Genomic DNA, 22,728 nt, shown 5'->3' with positions numbered 1-22,728 from the left:
GAGGGCGGGGCTGGTCAGTCTAAAGCTCTATAAAAAGTTAAGAGATGTTCCACAAGATCAGATCCAGGAGACAAACTTTTAGATTAAAGATGATGAACAAGCTTTCACTCTCTTTCTCCTTCGTTTTGCTCACATTCTTCGCTGCACAGTGCGAGTCCACTGCAAGTAAGATATGATTGATGGCATCATTAAACAGTGCATGCTTTAATAACAACATTCTCACAGGTCAAAAACAACTGTTACGATCTTGCTGTAATGAACACGTACCTGGAAACTGGACGCAGTGCCTCTCTACTTGTTTGCAAGTGAGTAAATACTGACATGTTTTACTCACTTTTCTTTGCAAATGGCATGCATTCTGCAGTTGGGAGGTTGCTATTGGATACTGCACTACTTATCATGTTACATTGAATTATAATTGTTAAAATATTTGTCATCATTTACTTTCCTTGCTTGCATACTATGATGTATTTTTATTACACATGTATATATATGCTTAAGTTGTTTTGTGCTGTTAGATTTCCATGTATTCCAATCTTTAAAGTCATAGACTAGACATTTTGGTGTATAGTCTCTGCTCTATATATTTGATTGTTTCTTCTGTTTTGCATACACAAACTGCAGTTTGGGTCCTCTTGTCCTCCTAATGTTGAAAACAAGACAGAATACTTGAGCTCATACTGTCCAACTGTTCCGGTAATTTTTATATTTTTATACATGCACTAGTATCATTACTGAAATAATCACAGCCTTATTTATGCTCAATTTCATTTGAGAGTTTTTCCAGTAGCTGCATCCCTCTGATCAAAAAATCAATTTTTTCTCTATTAATAATTAATACTGCACACAAAAACACTCACCCACAAAGCTGTACTCTAACAGAGTGATTGAGTGTATGCTACACAGAACAGTCTGATTGTAAGGCAAGTCACTCTGTAGCTAAGTGAAGTAATGAAGTGAACTACAGTGTTTGTGGCCCAATTTCAAACAATAATTTCCAACTTTGAAGTGCCAAAGCAACATAATGCAATCATGAGTCTGCTTGTATAGCAACCAAGCTAACAAATTGTAGAGTAGACCAAAAATGGAACCTCTTATAGGAAGTTTTGGCAATTAGTCGCATGTACAGCAATTAGTAGTTAATTGATAAAGAAGGCAAAAATGAGTTATTATGGTGGCTATATCTTAATAATTATTGAGCCAATAGTTTCTTTCTATGTCACACATTTCCCATGCAGTTTCATCCCTGCATACTCTATGATAATAACAGCTCTCATTCTCTTTTGCTTGTATTTTCATTCTTTGTAGTCCACACTCCAAGATTGTTTTGACAACGTAACTACATCAAGTAAGACGAAACTCATGCACACTCTCACCGCATTAACGTCATTTTTTATGTACCTCTTGCCTCCCCCGTCACCACCTTACAGACACACCAGCAACACCAACTCCATCGCCTCAACGTAATTTAAGTGTTTGTTTGTTTGTTGGCCCTTTCTCTCTCTCTCTCTCCTCCATTATACATGACTATGCACTCCTTTGTAGTGTTATATACTTTGACTATGTTTAATTGCCATTCCTTTATTGCATACACAGTGCTTGAGTGCTGCAACAGGTCAGAGAATCAGGGCTGTAGACAAGTCTGTAGAGAGGTAAGACTATTTAGACAAAGAAAAGTCAGTCCATTTTCCTTGTAGCAAGTGACTATTGGTATATTTGATGATGCTTCCATTCAAATTGTGATTGCAGCTTGCGGCTCTCCTTATGATTTACAAGTAAGTTTAGTCTTGTGCTGGTTTACAGGAATTGTTGGTTTTATTTTGTTTTAGGGGGGACCCACTGATCCAATGTGGGATTGTTTTATTCTATATAATGAAGGTATAACCTAAACATTAGCAGAAAACATTGTTATTCATTTTCATTGTTCTATTTCAGGTCAAACAGAGCCTAATTCAGGAGGAAACAGTTCATGCCCTAATACTCCCACACCAGCCACAGGACCTACTGTTGCTCCAACAGCACTACCTCCCACATTCAACTGTACGCACACGTGTCAATGCAATGCATTCACTTTGTAACAGAAGAGGCAGTGTGATTGTTTCATATCATAATAAATAATGTATGCACACACATGATATGTTGCGTCTTCTTTATTTCTCAGATGCAGATTGGCCAAGGCTACAGTGTTGCTCAATGGCAAACGACTCCTCCTGCTTGGATGCTTGCCATTATGTAAAAGACCCTTTTATTATGATCCTTTCATCTTATAAAAATTCATTTTCTTGCAGGAATACACAGGGAGCAGAACCACCCAGTCCTGGGAAAAACTCAACCTTGATTGTGTCTTCAGGGCTACAGAGGTATTGTCTTGTTTGTGCTTCAATATGCATCAAAGAGAATGCAAAATATCATTTTTTGTTTCCACTTAATGTGTGCTGCATGCATGCATGGGTACAAGCTTCGTGTGTGACCCTCTAATTGATGTCTCCTTTGAAGCCTGCAGTCCATGTTTACAAACATTCCTGACACGCCAATGACTCTCCTTTATCTTTATTATTAGGGCCGTCTGGTTAGCTGCCTTCAAGATGGTAAGTAACTCAATACATAGCAGACATGCAACAATGCACAATGTTATAAGTTTGCTATGCAATATATTACCACTCATGAAATCCCTACTAATGTCACTCTGTGTTGTCTGTTGGTTTAATTCCTGACCAGCAACAATCAATCAGCACTCTCCTTTGTAGAGATATAGTACACATATGTTAAATTGCATTCCTCATTCCTCTTTCTTTCCCCTCCAGTATCAACAAGGTGCAGATCAGGTTGCAGTGGGTTGCAGTTTTGCAGCAATTTCAATAACAAGTAAGTATATGCATAGAAGCCACCAAAACTGCTGGCATCATATGAATTAAGGATACTCTCTTGTATGGCTGCAAAGCTTTATAAGACTGCATGCTATCCCTTAGCATTATCAATGAACATTTTTATGTCTAAACACCACTTCCTTCCCTTGCTTGTAGGCCACTGACTTCATTCAGGAAATGTGATGCAGAAGCTGATACTAATGCAAAGGCGGAGTATGATAATTGGGTATCTCAAGGCGTCATCCGTCATCCTCTTGTTACCATTAATACAAGGCCACTCACCACTTGCTTTCCCGAGAGATGGAAAGTGCTTGCTTGTGCCTTTCAAATGATGCCATGTCAGCCAAAGACAGACACGTCTCTGATATGCAAGTGAGTTGACGATATTATGGCGTGATTGCACGATATGGCGTGATTTGGTTCATTGTTTGATAGTTGCATGCATAACTTTCTAGCTGCGTTAGTAGCTATGGACACACAAGTGTCAAATCAAATCACTAGCACTCATTAAGTATGCATAGTACATTTTTTATTCTTTCCTAATTCAATTTATAATATGAATGCCTATAACCTTAAGGCAAGTAAGTCTGGCTCATGCCATCTTTAATCTCCCACTCATGGTCTGGGCTATGTAAACTGGAGCTTGATCCCTTTGATACACCCATCCCCTGTAGAGTAGAAACCATATCAGACACCTGCTATCACTTCTATTGACCACTCTAGATCTGACTGTCTCCATTTGATGAGAGAGTGCAAGAGCAACCTGCTCCAAAGCGAAGAGGAGATATGCGAGATCCTTTCACCTAGCTACCTCCAGGAGGGCTGCATAAGGATAGACGACTTCCTAAGTAAGTTGATACCTTACTGACACAAAACAAATTACTCGCCTAATTACCACTGCTATGCACTAATTGACACCACCCAAATTAACCCCCAATAAATTTTACTCATTAGACGACTCGTATTACAAAGAGGATGCATCCTTCCTGACTACACCCTGCTCTTCTAGTCCCTGTACTACAGGAAAGTGCATCGTTAATCAAGCGTGCAGTACAAACGAAGCCAGTTGCTTGCCTTATCATTGTGTGGAGGAGGCACAAGTTGGACACAGTCCAAAGATGAGTTTGGAAAAGGTCAATCTCGTCCAGGCTTCCTTGTTGCCGGGCAACAGAGAGGAGAGTTGCCACGGTTACGTCAATTGCACGCTTGATTCGAACGGGGAATGTGTTTTTGGGGGGAAACTAAGTAACGTGAGTGGGCGGTATTGTATTGAAGAGGCTTCCTGCAGCTACAAGGGGAAGAACTACAGTAAGTTGATACACACCTAGTGATTGATACTATTAGTGATTGATACTATTAGTGATTGATACTACTATGACAATGAGATGTAATAAGAGAATGACTTTATCTTCCTTGATACAGGTCATCATGACATCTTTTCTGACGATTGCAACATCTGTCAGTGCATTTCTAGTTACATTAACTGTACACATCATGACTGTCCAGTACCTCAAGGAAGTGCTTCAATAGCTTCAAAGACCTGTTCTCCGCCATATTGCTCCTGCCCTTCATTGTATCAGCCGATATGTTCCTCAAATGGGCTCACACTGCCTAACTTGTTTCATTTAAAGTAAATACAGAATTCTTTTATTAATCAGTTTCCATTGGAGTCCGATAAGTTAATTATTAAAATATGAAATTGCCTTCCAACTACAGTAATCGTTATTGTTTATTATTGATGAATTTGGCATATTACATACGGGTGTACCAGCACATGTCCCCATAATGGGCATAGCTGTGTACAAATGTTGCTATGGCTTTCATCACACATCAAAGAGAGTGTCAACATTATTCCAATTTCACTCCAGAAGCCTCATAACTGCATTCCTTTCATCATCTAGTTGTCATGGCTACACTGATGGTGGAGCTATTGGTCAGTCTTGTTATCAAAACAATCCTTGCAGCAGTTCAGCTTCTCTCTGTCCCTCAGGATCTAAATGTATCCCAGCTAGACACACCTGCATGTCGGCTAATGGATCAGCTCTCCAGGACTGCCCTCAATATTACTGTGGTGAGTAAGAGAAGGAAGAATGTAATACCAATAAGTGCTGGATATTTCTGTCAAAAATTAAAAGGAGAGAATTCTCTATTTTTATATTTTTTCCTGATACATATACAGGTTTTTATGTTGTGTTTCAATTTTGAAATGATTCCGATCATATTTAGATTTTTTACAATTTTTAAAAGTTACTCCAAAATTGGGTCAAAGTCACTGTACTATAGTACAGGGTCTTTCGCCAAATTTTACCAAAAATGAAAAGGAGAGAATTCTCCATTTTTATACTTTTTTCTGATACATATACATGTTTATATGTTGTGTTTGAAGTTTGAGCTAATTCCGATCACATTTGGATTTTTTACAAATTTTTAAAGTTGCTCCAAAATTGAGCAGAAAGTCCCTGTGCTATACAGTATAGGGATTTTGTCATAATTTGCTAGAACTCTATTGCACAGAATGTTTCAGCTAATTTAGATCAAAGCTAGATCTTTAAATACCTCTTCTTTTCATTCACTATTATAGTTAGTAGTAATAACTGCGATCAGTATCAAGGGAGTGTGATCTGTGATCAAAGTGGAAGTGAACACGAATCAATGTGTGATTTTACTAACACAAACGAGAAAGTCGATTACTATGGACATTGCAAGGTAACAAAAAAATAATTGTCTTCATCTTTTAATTCTATTTTTAGATTCAGTGTTCTATAAATAGACGAAGGCCAGTCTGCAGTGTCAATGGTGATACATACCCCAGTGTTTGTCATGCTAGAGGAATGGGTGTGGCTATTGACTATTATAGCGAATGCAATGATGTACCAAGAATTGAAACTGGTGAATATTTATTAATAATACAGTATAGTCTCTCTTAATGGACACTCTCTATAGCGTACACCTCCATTTAACGGACAGCACCTAGTGTACCAATTACATTCCTTACTGTATAAAATAGCCTCCACATAAAGGACACCTCTGTATAACAGAGACACTTTCTTGTCCACAAGTGTCCATTATATAGAGGCTATTTTTATCAGTTATTATGATGTTGTGTGTTATTTTCACAAGCTTGTTTTCACCTCAAAAAAATATGTTCACACTTCATTCTATAACCTTGTTTGCACCTCAAGGTGTCAATTAACTATCTTGTAAAAGTGTTTTTTTTTTTTGAAAACTGGCATTTTAAAAATAATTTAATTCTTTTATTATTGACCTGCAGGTAAATGCGAGAAGGTGAAGTGTCCTGACATGCCATTTATGAATACAACTGAACAATGTACCGGCCCTACTCCACCAGGAGCCTGCTGTCAGCAATGTGGTAAGCAAATTCTACCACACAACGTACATGTACACGTACATGTAGTACGTGTACATGTACATGTACATGTACGTGTACGTGTATAATTGTTATTTAATTCCACAATGACATATTGAATTACTCTCAGCTGTTTTGTGGTGTATAACATCATTCACTGACAGTCATGATATAATCCGTACAGCCTTTATAGTTGGCGACAAAGTTTACACCATTTTAAATATTCATTTTTAAAGTTTCAATGGATGAAAGACTAGTACATAATCTGTCAACACTAACTGAGGCTTTATAAGAGAGATGTATCTAAGTGTGGGCATGTGTCTTATAAAGCTTCTCAATAATTACAATAAAACATAAAAATCTATTTCTAAAATACAACTATATCATTATTATTATTATTATTATTATTATCCTTGCAGCACTACGCATAGGCAGGGACACTTTGATTAATTTCGTGTTATTTTTGTTCATTTTTAGGGAGTTTGATAAATATACTAGTCAATAAAGTTCAGCTATCTCGTAGCAGTCAAGCTATGAATGTCGATAGCATTGACTCAACTCGTATCATCAACAGATTAAAAGCCTTTGTTGATATAGTAAGGAGAAAAGGGATTCTTATATTATTATTATCATTATTATTATTATTATTTATTTATTTATTTATTTATTTATTATTTTATTAGTTGCAGTGTCAGTTGTATGGACATCAAGCAGTTGATGGATCAATCGTTGTGTTACTCCTTCCATCAAATATGACTTCATGGCTCAATGTAAGTACAGCATGGCATCTCTTTATAGTGTACACCTCCATTTAACAGACAGCACCTAATGTACCAATTACATTCCTTTTTTTATTAATTATAATTATAATTATTTTATTATTATTTTTATTAGATTGAAGCCTGCAATGCTGTGAGCACTCGTTTGTCAACCCTAATCAACAGGAGGAGTCCGCTAATAGCAATGGATCCTTACCTCTCTTTCCTTACAGCTGCTAGGAGCTCTCCAGCTGGAAAAGTTGAGAGACCCTTGAGTACTCAAGAGCCAAGCACTGGCTCTGCAGGAATCAGCGGCAGTAGCAGCCTGGCCCCTGTCTCTGGCCTGTTCTTGTTAAGTATTATAATCGTGAACTTGTTTTGGGCTGGTCTCTCGTTAGACTTGAGATAATAAAATTGTACTTTTCACCATTGTTGACCAACTGGTGTTCTTTTTATTTTGTAATCTTGCAATCATGTAATTTAATTTTTATGGCATGTTTCATATGATTATTATTATTATTATTATTATCATTGTGTATTTTTTCAGTCAGTCATCTTGTTTTCATTATTTGTCATTTTGGTATTTTAAAATTAATAATTATTATTCGCCAACAATCCGTGGCCAGATATTGCTAAGAATTATTCTCATATTATGATAATGATAATAAGACATAAACTATAATAATAATAATAATAATAATAAGAATAAGAAATATAAATACAACAAAAAATCCAATACAATTCACAACATGTATTAAGAAGAAACATGCAAACACGCACTAAGCACAAACAAAAATATCATCTTGATGCAACAGTATAATTAGCAGTAGTAGTAGTATTTCTTTTTTTCATTTGTCTGTGTTGACCACATACAACTGAGCATATCCTATTAGTTTCTTATCGTCTAGTTGCTCCTGTGGTACGTTTCCCTGCAAGAGAGTAATTTTTAAAAAATAATAAGATTAAAAAAAAAATCAAAATGATCTCTCCCTTACCACTTGAAAGGTCACTTTTTGTGATGGGTTCTCAATCAGTTTACTTATATTGGCAGCAACTATAATATTTAAGAAATTATGAAAATAATATTTTTTCACGAAATACTCTGTACTGTAATACAAGGACTTTGGCACGATTCTGGAGAAAATTAAAAAATTCATAAAAAATCTAAATCTAATCAGAATCAGCCCAAACTTGAAACACAACATAAGAACATTTATATGCATCAGGAAACATTATTAAAATGTAGAATTCTCTCCTTTTCATTTTTGGTGAAATTTGGTCAGAAGCCATGTACTATAGTACAGGGACTTTGACCCAATTTTGGAGTAACTTGAAAAAAATACAATTTTGATCGGAATCATTTCAAACTTTCTAGATACATGTAACATCAGAACATGTATCAGAAAAAACAAATAGAGCACATTTCAGAGGGGGGAACTTTATTATACATCCTCCAGCTAAAGTTCTGGTTTCTAAAATAACTCAGCCATTGTTAAATAAACAGTCCGTACCTACTACTAGCTCTCTTCCCTCCAGAAGACCAGCTGCCAGTAAATCCTTCGCAATAGCATCAGCTGTATCTATTTAAAATAAAATTAAAATTAAAGGCAAATTTAAAAAAATTTTTAAAGGTTCAGCTATGTGCGTGTAGTACCTGTCCCAATTATGTAATCAAATTTGATGTCTTTGAGTTGATTTTGTTCCGTTCTAAAATAAAGAAAAAATTCAATCAAAATTAACATTCTTATTTTCATGTACATGTGTACATACCTTTTCCTCAAAGCAATCTTTAGGACTTTCTTAGCGGCACTCGGATCTTGTTTTTGTTGAGGATCCTAAAAGCATTTAAAAGGATAAAGATGAGAGAGGTATACTAATACTTTGACGTACGTTTTGCAAAGATATTTGCAGCTGCTGAAGTTTGACTGCAATTTGCTGCTGCTGGAATATTAACTGTTGCTGCTCTCGCTCCTTCTCTTGACGCTAAAAATAGAAATATAAATAAATAAATAAATAAAAACCACAACAACAACATAAGTACTTGATTGAGTAACTGAACTGCCTTGGATTGGTGACTTTGTGTTGTCAGTAATGCTGAAAGAGGAGAGAGAGAGAGAGAGAGAGAGAGAGAGAGAGAGAGAGAGAGAGAGAGACAGGAAGATCAATCATATTCCACCATACACACACGCAAGCATACTTGGGTTCTGAATCTGCTGAGTCATCAGTTCCTGTTCCTGTCCTCTTATGTCTGTTATCTGGTCCTGTAGCTCTTTCATTTTCAGCATCAATACCTGAAGCTCTCCAGTGAGGGACGCTCCAGGGTCCTGTGACTGGGTAGGTGCTGATGTAGAGGAAGGGGCGGAGGAAGGGGCGGGGCTTGAACTAGGTGAGGCCTGCAAGGTAGTGACACCAGAAGATGACGAAGGAGTTGATTTGTTAGCCAATTTCGTCTGAGAACAACAACATTGAATGTTTAAAATAAATCAAAAAAGAACATGCACTTTTTTGTTGTCGTCTTCCACTTCATATTCTTCAGTCATTTCCTCATCTGACCACACCCACCCTCCCTCCTCTGTCTTGTGTAGACGCCCGCTGGTACCAGGAACCCGTTTGACCTAAAGGCGTGTCGTCAGAGTAAAAGTGATAGCGGTATACCTTGGTAGCTCGAGAGGAGAGAGAGGGGGCATTGCCCAACACAACTTCCTTTATAAACTCCTTTCCCTGTTGTCGTAGTAACAGGGTGTGATCAAAGGGTTAAAATAAACTGACCTTTGCCTTCTTGAATAAAGGATTCTTGAGGAGTTCTGTTGCTGAGGGTCTGCGTGTAAAAATATTTTATTTTAAAAATGTTTCTTGCTACACAAAACCTTACCTTTTCGAAGGATCTTTTTGGAGACATTTCTCGACCATCTTCTGGAATGCTTTGGAGTAGTTCTTACGATAGTCTTCACCGTTCAGTTCACAACACGTGTCGAGTGTGGGCGGGGGATTCTCAAGCGTCAACATTAGGACCTAACAACAGATAAACACAAATAAAAAATTAGGACAAATCCATGAAAATTGTGGGTCATAAAAGTGCATGTAAATTGCTACTGTGTATACACATGGCATTACCTTCATTGGTGGGAACTTTGCATAAGGAGCAGTACCAGTAGCCATTTCCAAGGCCGTTATACCAAAGCTCCATATGTCAGCTTTACTGTCATATCCAACGGATTGGTCCATGACCTCTGGGGCCATCCAGCATGGAGTACCTACGAACGTATAGCGAGGGTTTCTCTTCTTTCCCCCTCCTGCCTCCCCATATAACCAGTTACTAACACCAAAATCTAAAGAGGAGAGACAGTCAGCAGATGGTTATTGTAATTCCAATCCACCTGCTAATTGAACAGCTCCATCTTCTCCTATTAAGATATTTCCTGCTTTTAGGTCTCTGTAAACATATAAGGACATATGTATCATGGCAAGTCTTCTCTCTCTCTTCTCTTCTCTCTCTCTCTTTTCCTCTCGCAGACCTATGGATCTGTCCATTTGTATGGAAGTACTCCAAGCCTTGGAGCACGTGATACAGTATAGTCGTGATGACGGGTTCGTCCAGTACCCCTCCCTTGTTCCCTTTTGTCATCACATGCTTTATAATGTCCAGTAACGACCCTAAGACAATTTACTCCCATAATTACAATAGAGACTGTGTGGCAAGTATGTTCATGTACATACACATTAGGGACTGTTGCGCCTGATGCAATAATGTAGCCTCTACAATATAATGGACACTTTAGGACAAGAAAGTGTCTCTGTTATACAGAGGTGTCCTTTATGTGGAGGTCATTTTATACAGTAAGGAATGTAATTGGTACACTAGGTACTGTCCGTTAAATGGAGGTGTATGCTATAGAGAGTGTCCATTAAGAGAGATATTCTTTTTAGGATATGAGACATTAAAGTCTCATAAACTCCCTCTCTATCTAACAGTGACTATTACATGATTAAGTACATGCTAAGACTATTACATGTTAAGGTATCCTATGTGTGTGTGTGTGTGTGTGCGTGTGTGTGTGTGTGTGTTCATACCTCCAGACATTAACTTCATCACAAGCCAGAGCTCGTGCCTGACGACAAAAGAAGTATAATAATTGATGACGTTTGGATGATTACAATTACTCATCAGATTAATCTCTTTCTATATATTTAAAATAATTTTTAAAAATAATTAAAATAATATGTCACAAACTTGTAGCTCCTCCATCGATGACTTGTACTGTTCAAGGTCAATGCGTTTAATGGCGACCTTCTCATTTCGTGGCACATAAACTGCAACCTGGACTACAGCTGTTGCTCCACTACCTATAGATCACGTGACTGTCACGTGATGGGTTCTCATATACATACCTATGACATCTTTTAGCTCATAGTCCTCTTTCTTGTTGGACCAGGTTTTGGAAACAGGTTTGGGGGGAGATGGAGGGTCCTTGTCTTCCACCACTGGCTCTGGGACACGAGCCATTACAAGAGGAGAAGAGAAAAAGAAGCAGAAATAAGCAGTAATCCACACAAACCACTACTGAGAACACACCTCCGGGCGTGGTGTAGAGGCGTGGCTTGTTAATTAAATACACGTGCGTTCACGTGACTATCATTAATGGTTAACTTTAAATGATAAATTGATGTGTAGTTATTATTTTATCCTGCTCTAAGAGGAACAGAGGACTTCAGATCATAGCTCATGATTTGAAATCAGTCTGAATCACTTTCACTCATTTCCAGATCACGTTTTAACACGGACATTGATCTCTGTCTGACGTCAACACCTGCAGTTGGATTAGTGACAGTTTGATGGTGAGAGGGAACAGGTCCATCCTATAGCAATAAAATAAAAACAATAAATAATGCATAGGATATAATATTCTCTCAAACATAAATGCAAATACTCCTTCATCAAAGGCAAAACTTTGGTAGTAACATGAAAATAAAAATTTATAATAATAATAATAATAATAATAATAATAATAATAATAATAATAATAATAATAATAATAATAATAATAATAATAATAATAGTAACCTTTTCAGAATCAGAGGAAGAGCTGTCATCTTCTCCATCGCTACTGGAGCTGGAGCTAGAGTCAGAGAGAGTCCCTCCACCAGCCATTTGAAGAGCTCCGTTATTATTGCTACCTTGACTCAAACCACTCCCATGCTGAGGGGGTAGGACCTGATAACCCATAGGACCCCCTCCCCCTCCTACTGCAGACGGAATCGGCTGTTGGATAACAGATGAAGTAGTAAATTGCGGCATTGAAGATAAAGACGCTTGGGGTGGAGGTGCTGAGCTTAAAGTTGGAACGGTAACAAATTCAGTTTCGCTATCAGAGCCAGAACTGCTGCTGGAGTCCGAGCTACTCGAACTAGAACTGCTATTAGACGAGGGAAGGCCCTTTTTCCTCTTTGGCTGAGAGGAGAAGAGGGGAGGAGGCTCAGGGGTTGGATTGTTGGAGCGTAAAGGAGAAATGGAGTCTGGCAAGGCTAGCAAAGAGGAGGAGGAGGAAGATGGAGGAAGAGGGTTGAAAGATTTTGAGCTAGTGTTGCTGCTGCTGATGTTTTGTGATTTACTAGAAACCGGAGGAGCAGTAGAAGAAAGAGGAGGAGGAGCAGTAGCAGATGGAGGGGAGGACTTTTTGGGTCTCTTTGGTTTCTTGCCACTACTGGGACTAGAGGTCTCGGTTTGCTTGGCCGAAGGGACTTTGAGTGCTTTTATTTGAGACGGTATCGGAGACACAGAGCGGGGATGTTTCTTCTTTTTAAGATCCCTAAGATAAAAAAAGAATGTCAGGAGGAGTAGGTGATGTTTATTGATAGCAGCTGTCATGTAAATGAGTCCGAATACATACCTTACGCCTTTTAACTGGACAGTGTTACTGATCTTCTCAAGGATAGCCTCCTGTTACAAAGAAAGAAAGAGATGAGGGGGGAGGATGAGTAATAACAGAATAATAAAAACACATTTTTAACACAACAGGAAGACATACAAGAACACAAACACAGCTGCAACACACAAACATTGGCGGCGGCGGTTCATACCCCAGTTATTGTGTTGATAATGAGGATACACTCCTTTGTACAGGTTCTCTTAGCACCTTTAAAGAGAACTACGTCACTTTCTGACTCCGCCTGTAAATAGCAAGAACTTATCGTCTAATTGTTAGCCGTTTGTTACCTGGGTAACCGGTAAAGAGACTGAGACTTCATCTCCACTGACTTTCATCCTTCCAGGCTTGGATTCGTCAACTGATTTTGGTTTAAAGTCATCTAATAAGTAACATTCAATACATTAATAAACAATACTGAGAAAAGATTAAGCTGATTCTGATCAAGTTTGGACTTTTTACGAATCTTTAAAGTTGCTCCAAAATTGGGCGAAAGTCCCTGTACTATAGTACAGGGATTTTGGCCAAATTTTGCCAAAATTGAAAAGGAGAGAATTCTTCATTTTTATTACATTTCCTGATACACATAGATGTTCTTATGTTGTGCAGAAAGTTTGAGCTGATTCCGATCAAGTTTGGAGTTTTTACAAACCTTTAAAGTTACTCCAAAATCGGGCGAAAGTCCCTGTACTATAGTACAGGGATTTTGGCTCAATTTGGAAGTAAAAATGGTCCCAGGCCAAATTTCACCAAAATTGAAAAAGAGAAAACTTTATTTTATAACATTTTCTGATACATATTGACGTGTATATTCGACAAAAAATAATATTGTTTATTAATGTGCATCTCACAATGAATGAAAAGATTTTCAAAACTCTCTTAATTCTTACATTTTATTGTATGAAAGGCGTTCTCTTTGGGGAAAGTAAAGGTCCGTCCTAGTTTAACTCTGTACTCTTGATTCAGTTTAACTGGTAGCTGATGCTGTCCACCATGAGATGAAGAAGAAACAGATTCTGCCATCTCACCACATTGTCTCTTGAACTCTTTGTTAATGGTAGGCGTGGCTACGGGCGCGGTGCAACTTAGCCACACCCATTTAGCACAAGCAAAGGAAGAAGGCGAAAACACAGCAAGCTATAAATTATGTCTTATCCAGGCGGCTATCCACAACAACCAGGACCTCCTGGGGGCTGGCAGCAGCCTCCACCCGGTGGGTACCCTGGACAACCGGCTCCCGGTGGGTACCCCGGTCAACCGGCTCCCGGTGGGTACCCCGGCTATGGACAGGTGAGAACGAGCAGCCCTCACTGTTAATATGCCCCCCCTTGTCTGTGTAGCCTCCTGTGGATCCATTGTGGGGTTATTTCAGCGCCGTTGCTGGACAGGACGGTCAGATTGATGCCAATGAGTTGCAGAGGTGTCTCTCTTCCAGTGGTATCTCTGGATCATACCAGCGTAAGGGACTCTAGTGCATTCTTTACTCTTTCCTCTTCTTCTTAGCTTTCAGCAAGGAAACTTGTCGCATCATGATTGCTATGCTGGACAGAGACAGAAGTGGTAAAATGGGTTTTAACGAGTTTAAGGAACTATGGGCCGCCCTCAACCAATGGAAGGTCAGTTCATGGCACATACCCTATCACGTAGCCAGTTAAAAATTTTATCAACGTGTTTGTTTGAAAAGAAATATCCACACGCTTCCATGTATTCTGTAGAATCCTAATCATAGCTGAATGAGAATGAATTAATATTTTACATGTACTATATACATGTATATTGTCATGTCCATGTTCATAGATATACAACTGTTGTATATCTATGCTATATTGCCGTTACTATGTACCCATGGTATGTTTTTGTTATTATAAATTCTACAGACAACCTTCCAAAGGTTTGACACTGATCAGAGTGGTACTGTGGAGACCCACGAGTTTCAGCAAGCCGTGACGGCTTTTGGCTACAACCTTCAGCCCAACACTATTGCTGTTCTTGTCAGGCGTTTCTCCAATGACGGAAGGATTGGATTTGATGATTTTGTGTCTTGTTGCATTAAACTGAGGGCACTGACTGGTAAGAAGAAGAGCATGAGTGAATAAAGATGGAGAGAGTGGTACATACTAAACTTATTTAATTCTGAAATTTTTTCATTTCCAGCTCATTTTCAAGCCAGGGATACTATGAGAAATGGCTCGGCCACTTTCCGTTTTGATGATGTAAGTTACACACACTCTCTCCCTCTCTTCTTTTCAGCATCTGTTCCTCTCCTTTTTGTAGTTCCTGCAAGTAGCCATGGGTCTTTAGAGAAAAAAATTATGACACCATTTAATTCTGGTTTTTTTTAACTTAGACTTTTTAGTTATTATTAATTATAGTTATTATAGATGTCATTTGTTGATAACAGGTTTACAGTATCATATTGTAATGGTATATTAAGAATTAGCTTATAAATATTCCAACTGAAGTGAATGGCACATCTTCATTGTCAGTTCCTTCATCAGCACAAACTCTTAATTCAATGTCATCACTTGTAGTCTTAGGAAGAGCTACATTAAAACTTCCCTTCTTACAGCAAGGGACTTCATCATACCTGCACAGGCAAGCGTCCCAGAGAGTGTCCTCAGTGTACAACATATTGATATCTGCCACCAGGTTACTATTCCCTGATTCACAACTATAATAATCACCAATGAAATTTGGCACTGTCCTATTAGTCCCAAAACAAGGACATACTCTTTGTCTCTCTGAATATGCTGCCATGTATGTCCAAATGTGTTGACGCGGTGAGGTACCATGAGTGATACTGATTCCATCAACATAAGGATCATCAATACTCAATGATCTGTTGAAGCCTGACAGAGCATCAGGTGATCCATACTGATACCCATTCACTATGCCACAAACATGACTGTAGGTCATATTGTGGGCCTTGTACTGTACTGATGAGCAGCTTCCAGTGCTGGTGTTCCGTGGCCTGCCACAGCCCTTTATAGCATTTTCATAAATGCTAAAACCTTTCGGACATTCAGTTTCAAAGTGTGTCACTGAAGTCCAGATCCTGCTCTCGTTGCATTGGTGGATATTTTCATTCATTAGACAGTGTGCCTTTACTTCTTTCTTCCTATTGGTTTTAAATGTGTACAAGCCTGACTGAGCGTTAGGCTCCATTCTCTTCAGTTGTGTGCAGTATGGTTCGTTCTCATTCACAGGATAAATCTTACACTTGTAGCTTTTAGCAATTGCCTCGTTGCAGGAGCTGAGAGAGCCAATCAGCATATCTGTCAAGTGTTCCTTACATTTGCAGTGTTCTGCCTCATCCCTGCATTGATACATTGACAGGATTGCTTCATGATAGCTCTTCAGTGAGTAGAGCAATGCATTATTAATACCCAATAGAGCTTCTGTATTTTGACATGAACCTTGGAATTTAGCAAAATTGTCATTGCAGGTCCCCAGAAGTCGCATTGAGCCAGCCACTACTTGATCAAAGCACTTGTTGCATCTTTGAATGCCTCCATTGTTCTCTTCCTTTCTGCATGAGAGGAACTGGTTTACTAGTGTAGCCATATCATCATTAGTCTCTCCATCTCTAACAGTGAAAATGAGGGCAGTGAGAATGAAAATGCCAAAGACAGAGAGAGAAGTCATATTCTTCTCGATAAGCTAATGAACTGTCAGACTTCCCCAGAATCTTATGATTGAAATAAGCTTCCTATAGAAAAAAATTGAAATTGAACACTTGCCAAATAGATGACTGAGTATAGTGAATTGTGTGCTCTACACAAGTGCAGCCCAGCCCTTTAAACACATGCCTAACTGCCTTGTCAGAATACTTATACATGTGTACACTGTATGCTTAACACTGTTAGTTATTTTTACTGATTGAGCAAGTTCTTTCATGATCAATACACACACAATCATACACTAATTTATACTGCTTCATCATGTAGACTTTTCAGGGTGAAATTGTATGAGAATATTAATTTAAAATAATTTACAAAAAGAATTATGAGAGATGAAAGAAAGAAAATAGATTATGTCGTTTGTGCCCTTTTCTGTTGTCTTGAGATGTAAAGGTCGTTAGAAGGTGGGGCAGTCTCCTCATCGAAATCCTCCCCATCATCTCTTCGTCTTTTCTGATTAATGACTCTCGTAGAGCTGAGTCCTGGCTGGGAACTGGATATCTCTGGTATTGAACTGTGAATGATCATGTCTATCAATTGATCCACTTGTACAAAAGGACCCTATATATAAAAAAGACAGAATAGATGATTTATCTGCACAAGCCACAGATACTTTCAAAATTCAAATCAAGAGCAAACAAAGAAATGGTTATAATGTCATTGCATTACAGTGCAGCATGATGTTTATTCATTAACTGGATATTAACCTGAAAGCAATGAGGAGGGGGTAAGAGGGAGAGCAAATTAGCTAAACTTGAAGGAAGAGGAAAATGACCGCCAGGAACAGCATTCATACCTACACCTGTTGTTATATACGTGTTGATTAATCACAAAAAGATCAATATCAAACCATGTGTAGTGCTAGGCTTGAATGATATCATTTGCTTGAGATCAGGTTTTGAGTAATGCGAATCAGCCTTTGATGATTCATTATTAGATACAGGAGCTTTGAGAAATACTGGAGCAGTTGCAGTATCAATAGGATTAGCCACAGACTACATAAAAAACAATCAAGAGATTGTAATATTTTAATGGATAGATCTGCTAACATGATGACCAATAACTCTAAGCTCCAGTTCAGAGCATGGGAAGAGATCCAAGTAAGTATATCTATCAATAAGTAGAGATGTTTCAGACACTTCAGCCTCCTACATAAAAAATACAGTGACTCAGGTAATGGGGCAGTTGATAATGAGATGTGATGAGGTGTAGACTAACTTGAGATCTCTGGAGCATGTTTGCACGTCTTCTTTCAACTTTTAATAAGCTTGAAAGGTCACCAACAGCCAATTCAAATCTTGAAAACTGCTCCCATAGTTTGCTGTACAATATAAAGTAACAATAAATAGCTAAGATAACAATGACAACCTTGATTCATCAGGTGGGACTGTACTGACTGCCTTCTCAAACAACACTCTTGTGTTATTATCATCTTTAATTGATAAAAAAAACTAAGCATAAATAGTTCTAAGTATTTGAATGCTACCATTTAAATGAGAAAGGTAGTCAACATATGCTAACAGGAAGCCAACATTAGTTCCAAACTTCTTCATACCCAACTCAAATATCCTGAAAGCAATGTCCTTGTCCTAGAAAATAATTATCATTTTATCCAATGCATGCATATATCTGAGAACTAAGAACCTTTGTTATGTAGTATTCCATCAGAGCTGCAGCTACATAAGCCTATGCAGCATAAAATGATTATAAATATGCAAATTCATTTCAAGTACTACTAACATGATAATTGCACTTTGTGTCCTCTCTTGCTTTCTTGAAGACAGTACGAGCTCCTTTAATACCAGCTGTCCTCCTTTTGAAGTTCATATACTGTATATAGACCTAAACGTTAGTAAATTTAGAGAGAGTGGCTGCCTTCTCACCAATGTCTTGCTCTCATCTTCAATGGTAGAGAGGAGACGATTATAAATGGACTCTGCTTTATCGTTATGCTGTTGCACCTCTTCAAAGTCAGCAAAAGCAAAGTTCATGAGTAAATTATTAGCCAGAGGGCCTGAGACAGCACGTGTGTACACTGTCCCTGCTTCCTCTATCCATTGATGGGACCGAGGGGGATCCTACATGCACAGTAATATTAAGATAATTCTGTTTATGCTGCATGCACAATGCATTGCGTACTGATTCTCCTGCTCTTTGCAAGTAAAGTGTTAGCTCATACCAGATATCAGAGCAATGACCAAAGCAGAGCAGACATTGATTGTAAGCATAGACAACTGGATGGAGGGATTTATAAAAGAAAGGGCAGCTGCAGTAATGCAGTATAGTTTAAAACGTGCTCTAATTCACCTCTCTTAATTATTAATTTTACATCTTCTGTTCTGAGTGGGTTCTGCTTCTCCCATGCCAAATAACGACGCCATATCTGAAGCTACAAGGAAATGGAAACATTAATCAAGGGAGCATTAGAGACAGGTTGTATGGATTTTATCAAGTTATAAATCAAAAAGTTACACTCGAAATCAGCTCAAACTTTCTACATAGCTCTGAACAAAATTGTCCCCAGTAACAGGAAACAAAGACCATTGTAATCAAAATAACACTACTACTCAATGGCATGATCACAATTTAATCTCATGTACACACACACACCTGCTGTGCTTCCTGTATTGCTCCTTGAGGTGGTACTGAAGTGCTGCCCCTCACCAACCCTCTGGTTACATTCTCATACTCGTATGAAGCACGTTTAGCATTTGAATAAAGCTTGTTCTGGACCTCAAGGACTTTCTTTGCAAGAGATTTATTGGCCATCTGCAATTCACAACTAATAATCACCCACTAATGTAATAAACATGCACACAAACATTTTCAAAAGCTGAGTAGTCCTTCCAAACTTGCTCAATGGAGACCTTTGGAGATGCAACTGCCAGTTGGAAAGTCTTCCTCATCGACTGTAGCTTGAGATTCTCCCCATAAGATCCTTGAGAGTTTCTATGGCAACTAATAGTGAAACCCACCCACACACAATCACTCAAAACACACTCTGAATTAAGGAAATCCAAGTACTCCATCCAAATCGGCGTAGAATAAAAATCTATGCCCATGTGCTCTAGAGTAAAATCATATGCATTTTTCAACTTCTCTCTACACAACAAAAGAATGTATTAATACAATTCAAGATTGCATCCAAAGGAACCTGTAGTTTGGAAGACCAGATTTTGTCTCACGGATATAAGTAATGTATAGCTTCCAAAGGTCAATGTGAAGAATGTCCATTAGACATCTCTGAAACAACTATGTGGTTGAGAGAAGCCATCGCTGTGTAAAGGGCATGCAGAGTTGTTTTTTATAATTACCTTCTCTACTTCCTCATAGCAGCGATGTCTCATCTACATTTAATACAGGAGATTGAAGACGAAAATTAACGTTACAATTCTATAATCTTACACTATTCACACACTCTACTCATTCTCTGTTGTATTTCGGATATTAAGATTAACGCAGTTGCACGCCAAATTAATAATAATACATTATTATTATTATTATATTTCGTGATTAGATCAAGGGTGTGGTCAACTATACTTCACACAAAGCAAATGAAATAAAAGACAGTGAATAAAGGGTTAAAAATAAGACTCTTCGATGTATTATGGCAGCTATAAGAAAGACATAATGCAAATTAATAACAATAATCATCAATAATTAATAAATAATAATAATTAATAATAATAATTAATATAATACCTCCTGTTCTATGTACATCCTCCAGTAACGAGCCGAAGTTGGAAACTGAGTAACTAAATGTTCATAAAACGCTCTTGACCGAACTATGGTTGCTGTCTAGAGGAAAACAAGGAAAAGAAACTTTAAAAATTCGTAAAAAATCCAAATGTGATTGGAATCAGCTCAAACTTTCTACACAACATAAGAACATGTATATGCATCAGAAAAAATTATAAAAATGAAGAATTCTCTACTTTTCATTTTTGGCAAAATTTGGCTTGTGACCCTGTACTACAGTACAGGGACTTTGGCCTGATTTTGGAGCAATTTACAATATATCATTATTAGACTAGTATTGCGTACCATCACCCCACATGTTCATACCTGTGCTTCCCTTAATAGTACCTCCCAGCTGTCAAGATCAAATGGATGAACTGATATCTTTGCTTCAGCTCTTTTACCATAGTCCGTCATTGACCAGGACTCATCAGACTCCTGTGAAAATACCATAGACTATTCCAATTAACCGTATTTACTTTCGAAGAGGTGGCAGAGCCCTTCATGCCAAGATTCACTAAAGGATGGCTCTCCATTTTGTTGATCTACACGTGTCCTTACTAATTAAAAAGGTGTGGGTTGTATAAATTCCAAGCCTCACCCACTTAATTAGATTATGAGCCACACCTCGTAAACCGCTCGAATTGCGAACAAGATGACCGCTCTGCAGCATCAGTCCGTGATGAGTTCTTCTCTCTCTTTTGTAGCAGTTTATCTCACGAAGGATACCAGCCCAGAGCTGGCACAGCAGCTAGGTTGTCTTCTTATAAAAGCTCCAGGGCCACAGGCAGTGGCTTTGACTTTGAGAGAGTCGATAAATCAAGAAATAAGCTCTTTGCTGCTACCCAAATCATACTCCTTTATAACCCCGCAGGGATGGGAGCTGGAGGAAATCCTGGAGGGAGAATTCCCACTACAGTGGTTGATCTGTGATAAATATATAGCGAGGATTAGAGCGAGACAGGATCGGGTGTGGATACATTATGACGACAAACCTTTCTGCTCCGTGTCCTTGGAAGTGAGGAAGGGTGTCTCGCTCCTTGATGTCAAGGAAGCCATAGAAATCCAGCATCCAGGCCTGTACGGCTACCTCCTGACAAAAGGAGAAGGTGGAGCAGGAGGAGGAGTTAGGTTTTTAGATATAAACGGTTGTCCTGTCTCTCAGACGCAAGAACACGAGCTTCCGTTATCCTCCATTGTCTTAAAAAACACAATTTCTTTAACTTCATTCTCAGTTCCCTCGTCTCATCCGTCCATTGCTCTCGTGCCTTCAAAAAAACGAACAAGCATTGCTCTACCTCAGGCCGAAGGACTCCCACTTAACCAAACCTCCTCAAACACGGACATAGTAGGTAGGCGGAGTCCCTCCTTTCCACGCAAATCAATAGAGTCCCTTGAGATAATGCTCAGCTATGTACACAAAGAAGCCTCAGGGCCAGCTGCAAGACTGAGTGAGGAACTAAGCAAGCTTGGCTATACGGTCTTCCTTGATAAGACAGCCATTAAACCAGGGGATGATTGGCAAGATGTCCTCAATGAAGCTGTATGTAACTGTCGTCTCTTCATACCTTTAGTGACTCCTCTGTATGGACTAACAGAATGGACAAACAGGGAAGTGAAACTAGCAGATACTCTCGGGAAAATGATAATACCGGTCACCTTCCTCTCCACATGGCCACCCATGTGTCTCGCTATACAGTTTGCAACAACGCAGTTTATAAAGTGGAATGTGCCTTCTAGCGGGTCTCATTTTGAGCTCAATACAATCATAAATACTGTAGCAGTTAATATCGCTGATCAGTATAGTGCTATGAAATCTGAGGCAGAAGCGGCAGAGACAAGCAAAGAAGATGAGGAGACACAAGATGATGGAAAAAGAGACGAAATCAATGATACTAATAATAAGAAAGAGCTTAGCCCTCCTTTGTCGACCGCTTCAAGGAAATCAAAATCATTTCCACGCTCTCTCCCAGAAATGATACGCAAGTCAATATTCAAGCAAGACCCAAGCAAGGCCACGCCTCTCATTGTCGTAAGTTATCATCCAACACAGCTTGAGTTTCTGGAGGGACTCAGGCACGACCTGGAATCAAGAGGTCACGAGGTTTGGGCGAGCATGGCAGGCGAGGACCTCCGAAAACGAGAGACCTTCAAGAAAAAGGTCAACGTTTCCAGTGTCGTAGTCTTCATACTTTCGGCCGAATATGTAAAGAGTTCTTCCTGCGAACAGGAAATGTACTATGTTGAGGGACGTAAAAGGATAATACCAATAATGGTTGATTCGTTTCAAATCCCCGGATGGATGACAACTCTAGTTGGGCCGGATTCGTTTCTGGACTCACGGTCTCCAAACTTTCAAGATGCTTTTCGCGAGGAAATAGAAAGTGCTACGGT

General features: G+C 38.7%; 5 protein-coding genes across 6 annotated transcripts; 2 read left to right on the top strand and 3 right to left on the bottom strand.

Annotated features, from left to right (window-relative positions):
- The first annotated feature begins 17 nt into the window (after positions 1–17).
- Positions 18–7,628, top strand: LOC109585882 (reversion-inducing cysteine-rich protein with Kazal motifs-like). 2 transcript variants are annotated; one of them, XM_020002032.1, is made up of 24 exons: positions 18–165; positions 226–305; positions 625–696; positions 1,309–1,348; positions 1,431–1,463; positions 1,597–1,652; positions 1,698–1,775; positions 1,830–1,878; positions 1,936–2,040; positions 2,162–2,232; positions 2,289–2,360; positions 2,561–2,588; positions 2,805–2,865; positions 3,024–3,239; positions 3,591–3,715; positions 3,822–4,175; positions 4,290–4,497; positions 4,769–4,938; positions 5,449–5,573; positions 5,618–5,756; positions 6,139–6,237; positions 6,712–6,830; positions 6,918–7,004; positions 7,129–7,628. In XM_020002032.1, the coding sequence occupies exons 1-24, from the start codon at positions 45–47 to the stop codon at positions 7,399–7,401; spliced, it is 2,781 nt and encodes a 926-aa protein (XP_019857591.1). In that variant the 5' UTR covers positions 18–44; the 3' UTR covers positions 7,402–7,628. The 2 variants fall into 2 exon arrangements, with proteins under 2 accessions (XP_019857591.1, XP_019857597.1); XM_020002038.1 differs by lacking the exon at positions 1,431–1,463.
- LOC100641536 (serine/threonine-protein kinase OSR1-like) lies at positions 7,594–11,585 on the bottom strand. The gene is made up of 18 exons (XM_020002060.1): positions 11,382–11,585; positions 11,224–11,336; positions 11,064–11,172; positions 10,508–10,646; positions 10,370–10,425; positions 10,107–10,321; positions 9,865–10,004; positions 9,762–9,810; positions 9,648–9,713; positions 9,494–9,607; positions 9,190–9,442; positions 9,034–9,086; positions 8,883–8,975; positions 8,763–8,827; positions 8,647–8,699; positions 8,504–8,572; positions 7,988–8,046; positions 7,594–7,921 (listed from the first exon to the last, which is right to left on the bottom strand). Exons 1-18 carry the CDS (start codon positions 11,494–11,496, stop codon positions 7,841–7,843), a joined length of 1,842 nt encoding a protein of 613 aa, XP_019857619.1. The 5' UTR covers positions 11,497–11,585; the 3' UTR covers positions 7,594–7,840.
- A 50-nt stretch (positions 11,586–11,635) lies between these two features.
- On the bottom strand, positions 11,636–13,983 carry LOC100641409 (ELL-associated factor 1-like). The gene is made up of 6 exons (XM_020002089.1): positions 13,807–13,983; positions 13,207–13,298; positions 13,071–13,160; positions 12,881–12,930; positions 12,055–12,799; positions 11,636–11,849 (listed from the first exon to the last, which is right to left on the bottom strand). Exons 1-6 carry the CDS (start codon positions 13,937–13,939, stop codon positions 11,727–11,729), a joined length of 1,233 nt encoding a protein of 410 aa, XP_019857648.1. The 5' UTR covers positions 13,940–13,983; the 3' UTR covers positions 11,636–11,726.
- A 23-nt stretch (positions 13,984–14,006) lies between these two features.
- On the top strand, positions 14,007–15,343 carry LOC100633073 (sorcin-like). The gene is made up of 6 exons (XM_003383101.3): positions 14,007–14,206; positions 14,257–14,374; positions 14,420–14,532; positions 14,794–14,986; positions 15,071–15,129; positions 15,191–15,343. Exons 1-6 carry the CDS (start codon positions 14,063–14,065, stop codon positions 15,215–15,217), a joined length of 654 nt encoding a protein of 217 aa, XP_003383149.1. The 5' UTR covers positions 14,007–14,062; the 3' UTR covers positions 15,218–15,343.
- Positions 15,344–16,865: 1,522 nt separating this feature from the next.
- LOC100641283 (cleavage stimulation factor subunit 3) lies at positions 16,866–20,920 on the bottom strand. Its single transcript, XM_020001981.1, has 20 exons — positions 20,814–20,920; positions 20,662–20,772; positions 20,299–20,394; positions 19,911–19,943; positions 19,751–19,848; positions 19,597–19,698; positions 19,419–19,545; positions 19,207–19,365; positions 18,904–18,985; positions 18,736–18,830; positions 18,480–18,674; positions 18,337–18,438; positions 18,241–18,282; positions 18,083–18,185; positions 17,965–18,028; positions 17,815–17,917; positions 17,646–17,744; positions 17,447–17,591; positions 17,304–17,398; positions 16,866–17,157 (listed from the first exon to the last, which is right to left on the bottom strand). Exons 1-20 carry the CDS (start codon positions 20,868–20,870, stop codon positions 16,948–16,950), a joined length of 2,118 nt encoding a protein of 705 aa, XP_019857540.1. The 5' UTR covers positions 20,871–20,920; the 3' UTR covers positions 16,866–16,947.
- Positions 20,921–22,728: the final 1,808 nt, after the last annotated feature.

This window comes from Amphimedon queenslandica, unplaced genomic scaffold (assembly GCF_000090795.2).
Source record: "Amphimedon queenslandica unplaced genomic scaffold, v1.1 AMPQUscaffold_13514, whole genome shotgun sequence".
Classification (NCBI taxonomy): Eukaryota; Metazoa; Porifera; class Demospongiae; order Haplosclerida; family Niphatidae; genus Amphimedon; species Amphimedon queenslandica.
Note: the sequence above shows the minus strand (reverse complement) of the source record. Positions and strands in the feature narration are given on the sequence as shown.

Excerpts from the sequence above, each read along its gene's own strand:
- LOC109585882 (XM_020002032.1), top strand. The coding sequence starts at position 45 with ATGTTCCACAAGATCAGATCCAGGAGACAAACTTTTAGATTAAAGATG. Across the intron at positions 1,776-1,829 it reads GCTCTCCTTATGATTTACAA|GGGGGACCCACTGATCCAAT; the intron begins GTAAGTTTAGTC and ends ATTTTGTTTTAG. Across the intron at positions 2,589-2,804 it reads GGTTAGCTGCCTTCAAGATG|TATCAACAAGGTGCAGATCA; the intron begins GTAAGTAACTCA and ends TTTCCCCTCCAG.
- LOC100641536 (XM_020002060.1), bottom strand. The coding sequence starts at position 11,496 with ATGGCTCGTGTCCCAGAGCCAGTGGTGGAAGACAAGGACCCTCCATCT. Across the intron at positions 10,322-10,369 it reads TGGAGCTGTTCAATTAGCAG|ATTTTGGTGTTAGTAACTGG; the intron begins GTGGATTGGAAT and ends TCTCCTCTTTAG. Across the intron at positions 7,922-7,987 it reads AAAAAGTGACCTTTCAAGTG|GGAAACGTACCACAGGAGCA; the intron begins GTAAGGGAGAGA and ends ACTCTCTTGCAG.
- LOC100641409 (XM_020002089.1), bottom strand. The coding sequence starts at position 13,939 with ATGGCAGAATCTGTTTCTTCTTCATCTCATGGTGGACAGCATCAGCTA. Across the intron at positions 13,299-13,806 it reads CGCCTTTCATACAATAAAAT|ATGACTTTAAACCAAAATCA; the intron begins GTAAGAATTAAG and ends GTTACTTATTAG. Across the intron at positions 13,161-13,206 it reads TCTCTTTACCGGTTACCCAG|GCGGAGTCAGAAAGTGACGT; the intron begins GTAACAAACGGC and ends TGCTATTTACAG.
- LOC100633073 (XM_003383101.3), top strand. The coding sequence starts at position 14,063 with ATGTCTTATCCAGGCGGCTATCCACAACAACCAGGACCTCCTGGGGGC. Across the intron at positions 14,207-14,256 it reads GGTACCCCGGCTATGGACAG|CCTCCTGTGGATCCATTGTG; the intron begins GTGAGAACGAGC and ends TTGTCTGTGTAG. Across the intron at positions 14,375-14,419 it reads TATCTCTGGATCATACCAGC|CTTTCAGCAAGGAAACTTGT; the intron begins GTAAGGGACTCT and ends TCTTCTTCTTAG.
- LOC100641283 (XM_020001981.1), bottom strand. The coding sequence starts at position 20,870 with ATGGAGAGCCATCCTTTAGTGAATCTTGGCATGAAGGGCTCTGCCACC. Across the intron at positions 20,773-20,813 it reads GCTCTGCCACCTCTTCGAAA|GAGTCTGATGAGTCCTGGTC; the intron begins GTAAATACGGTT and ends GTATTTTCACAG. Across the intron at positions 19,849-19,910 it reads GCTATGAGGAAGTAGAGAAG|TTGTTTCAGAGATGTCTAAT; the intron begins GTAATTATAAAA and ends TCAACCACATAG.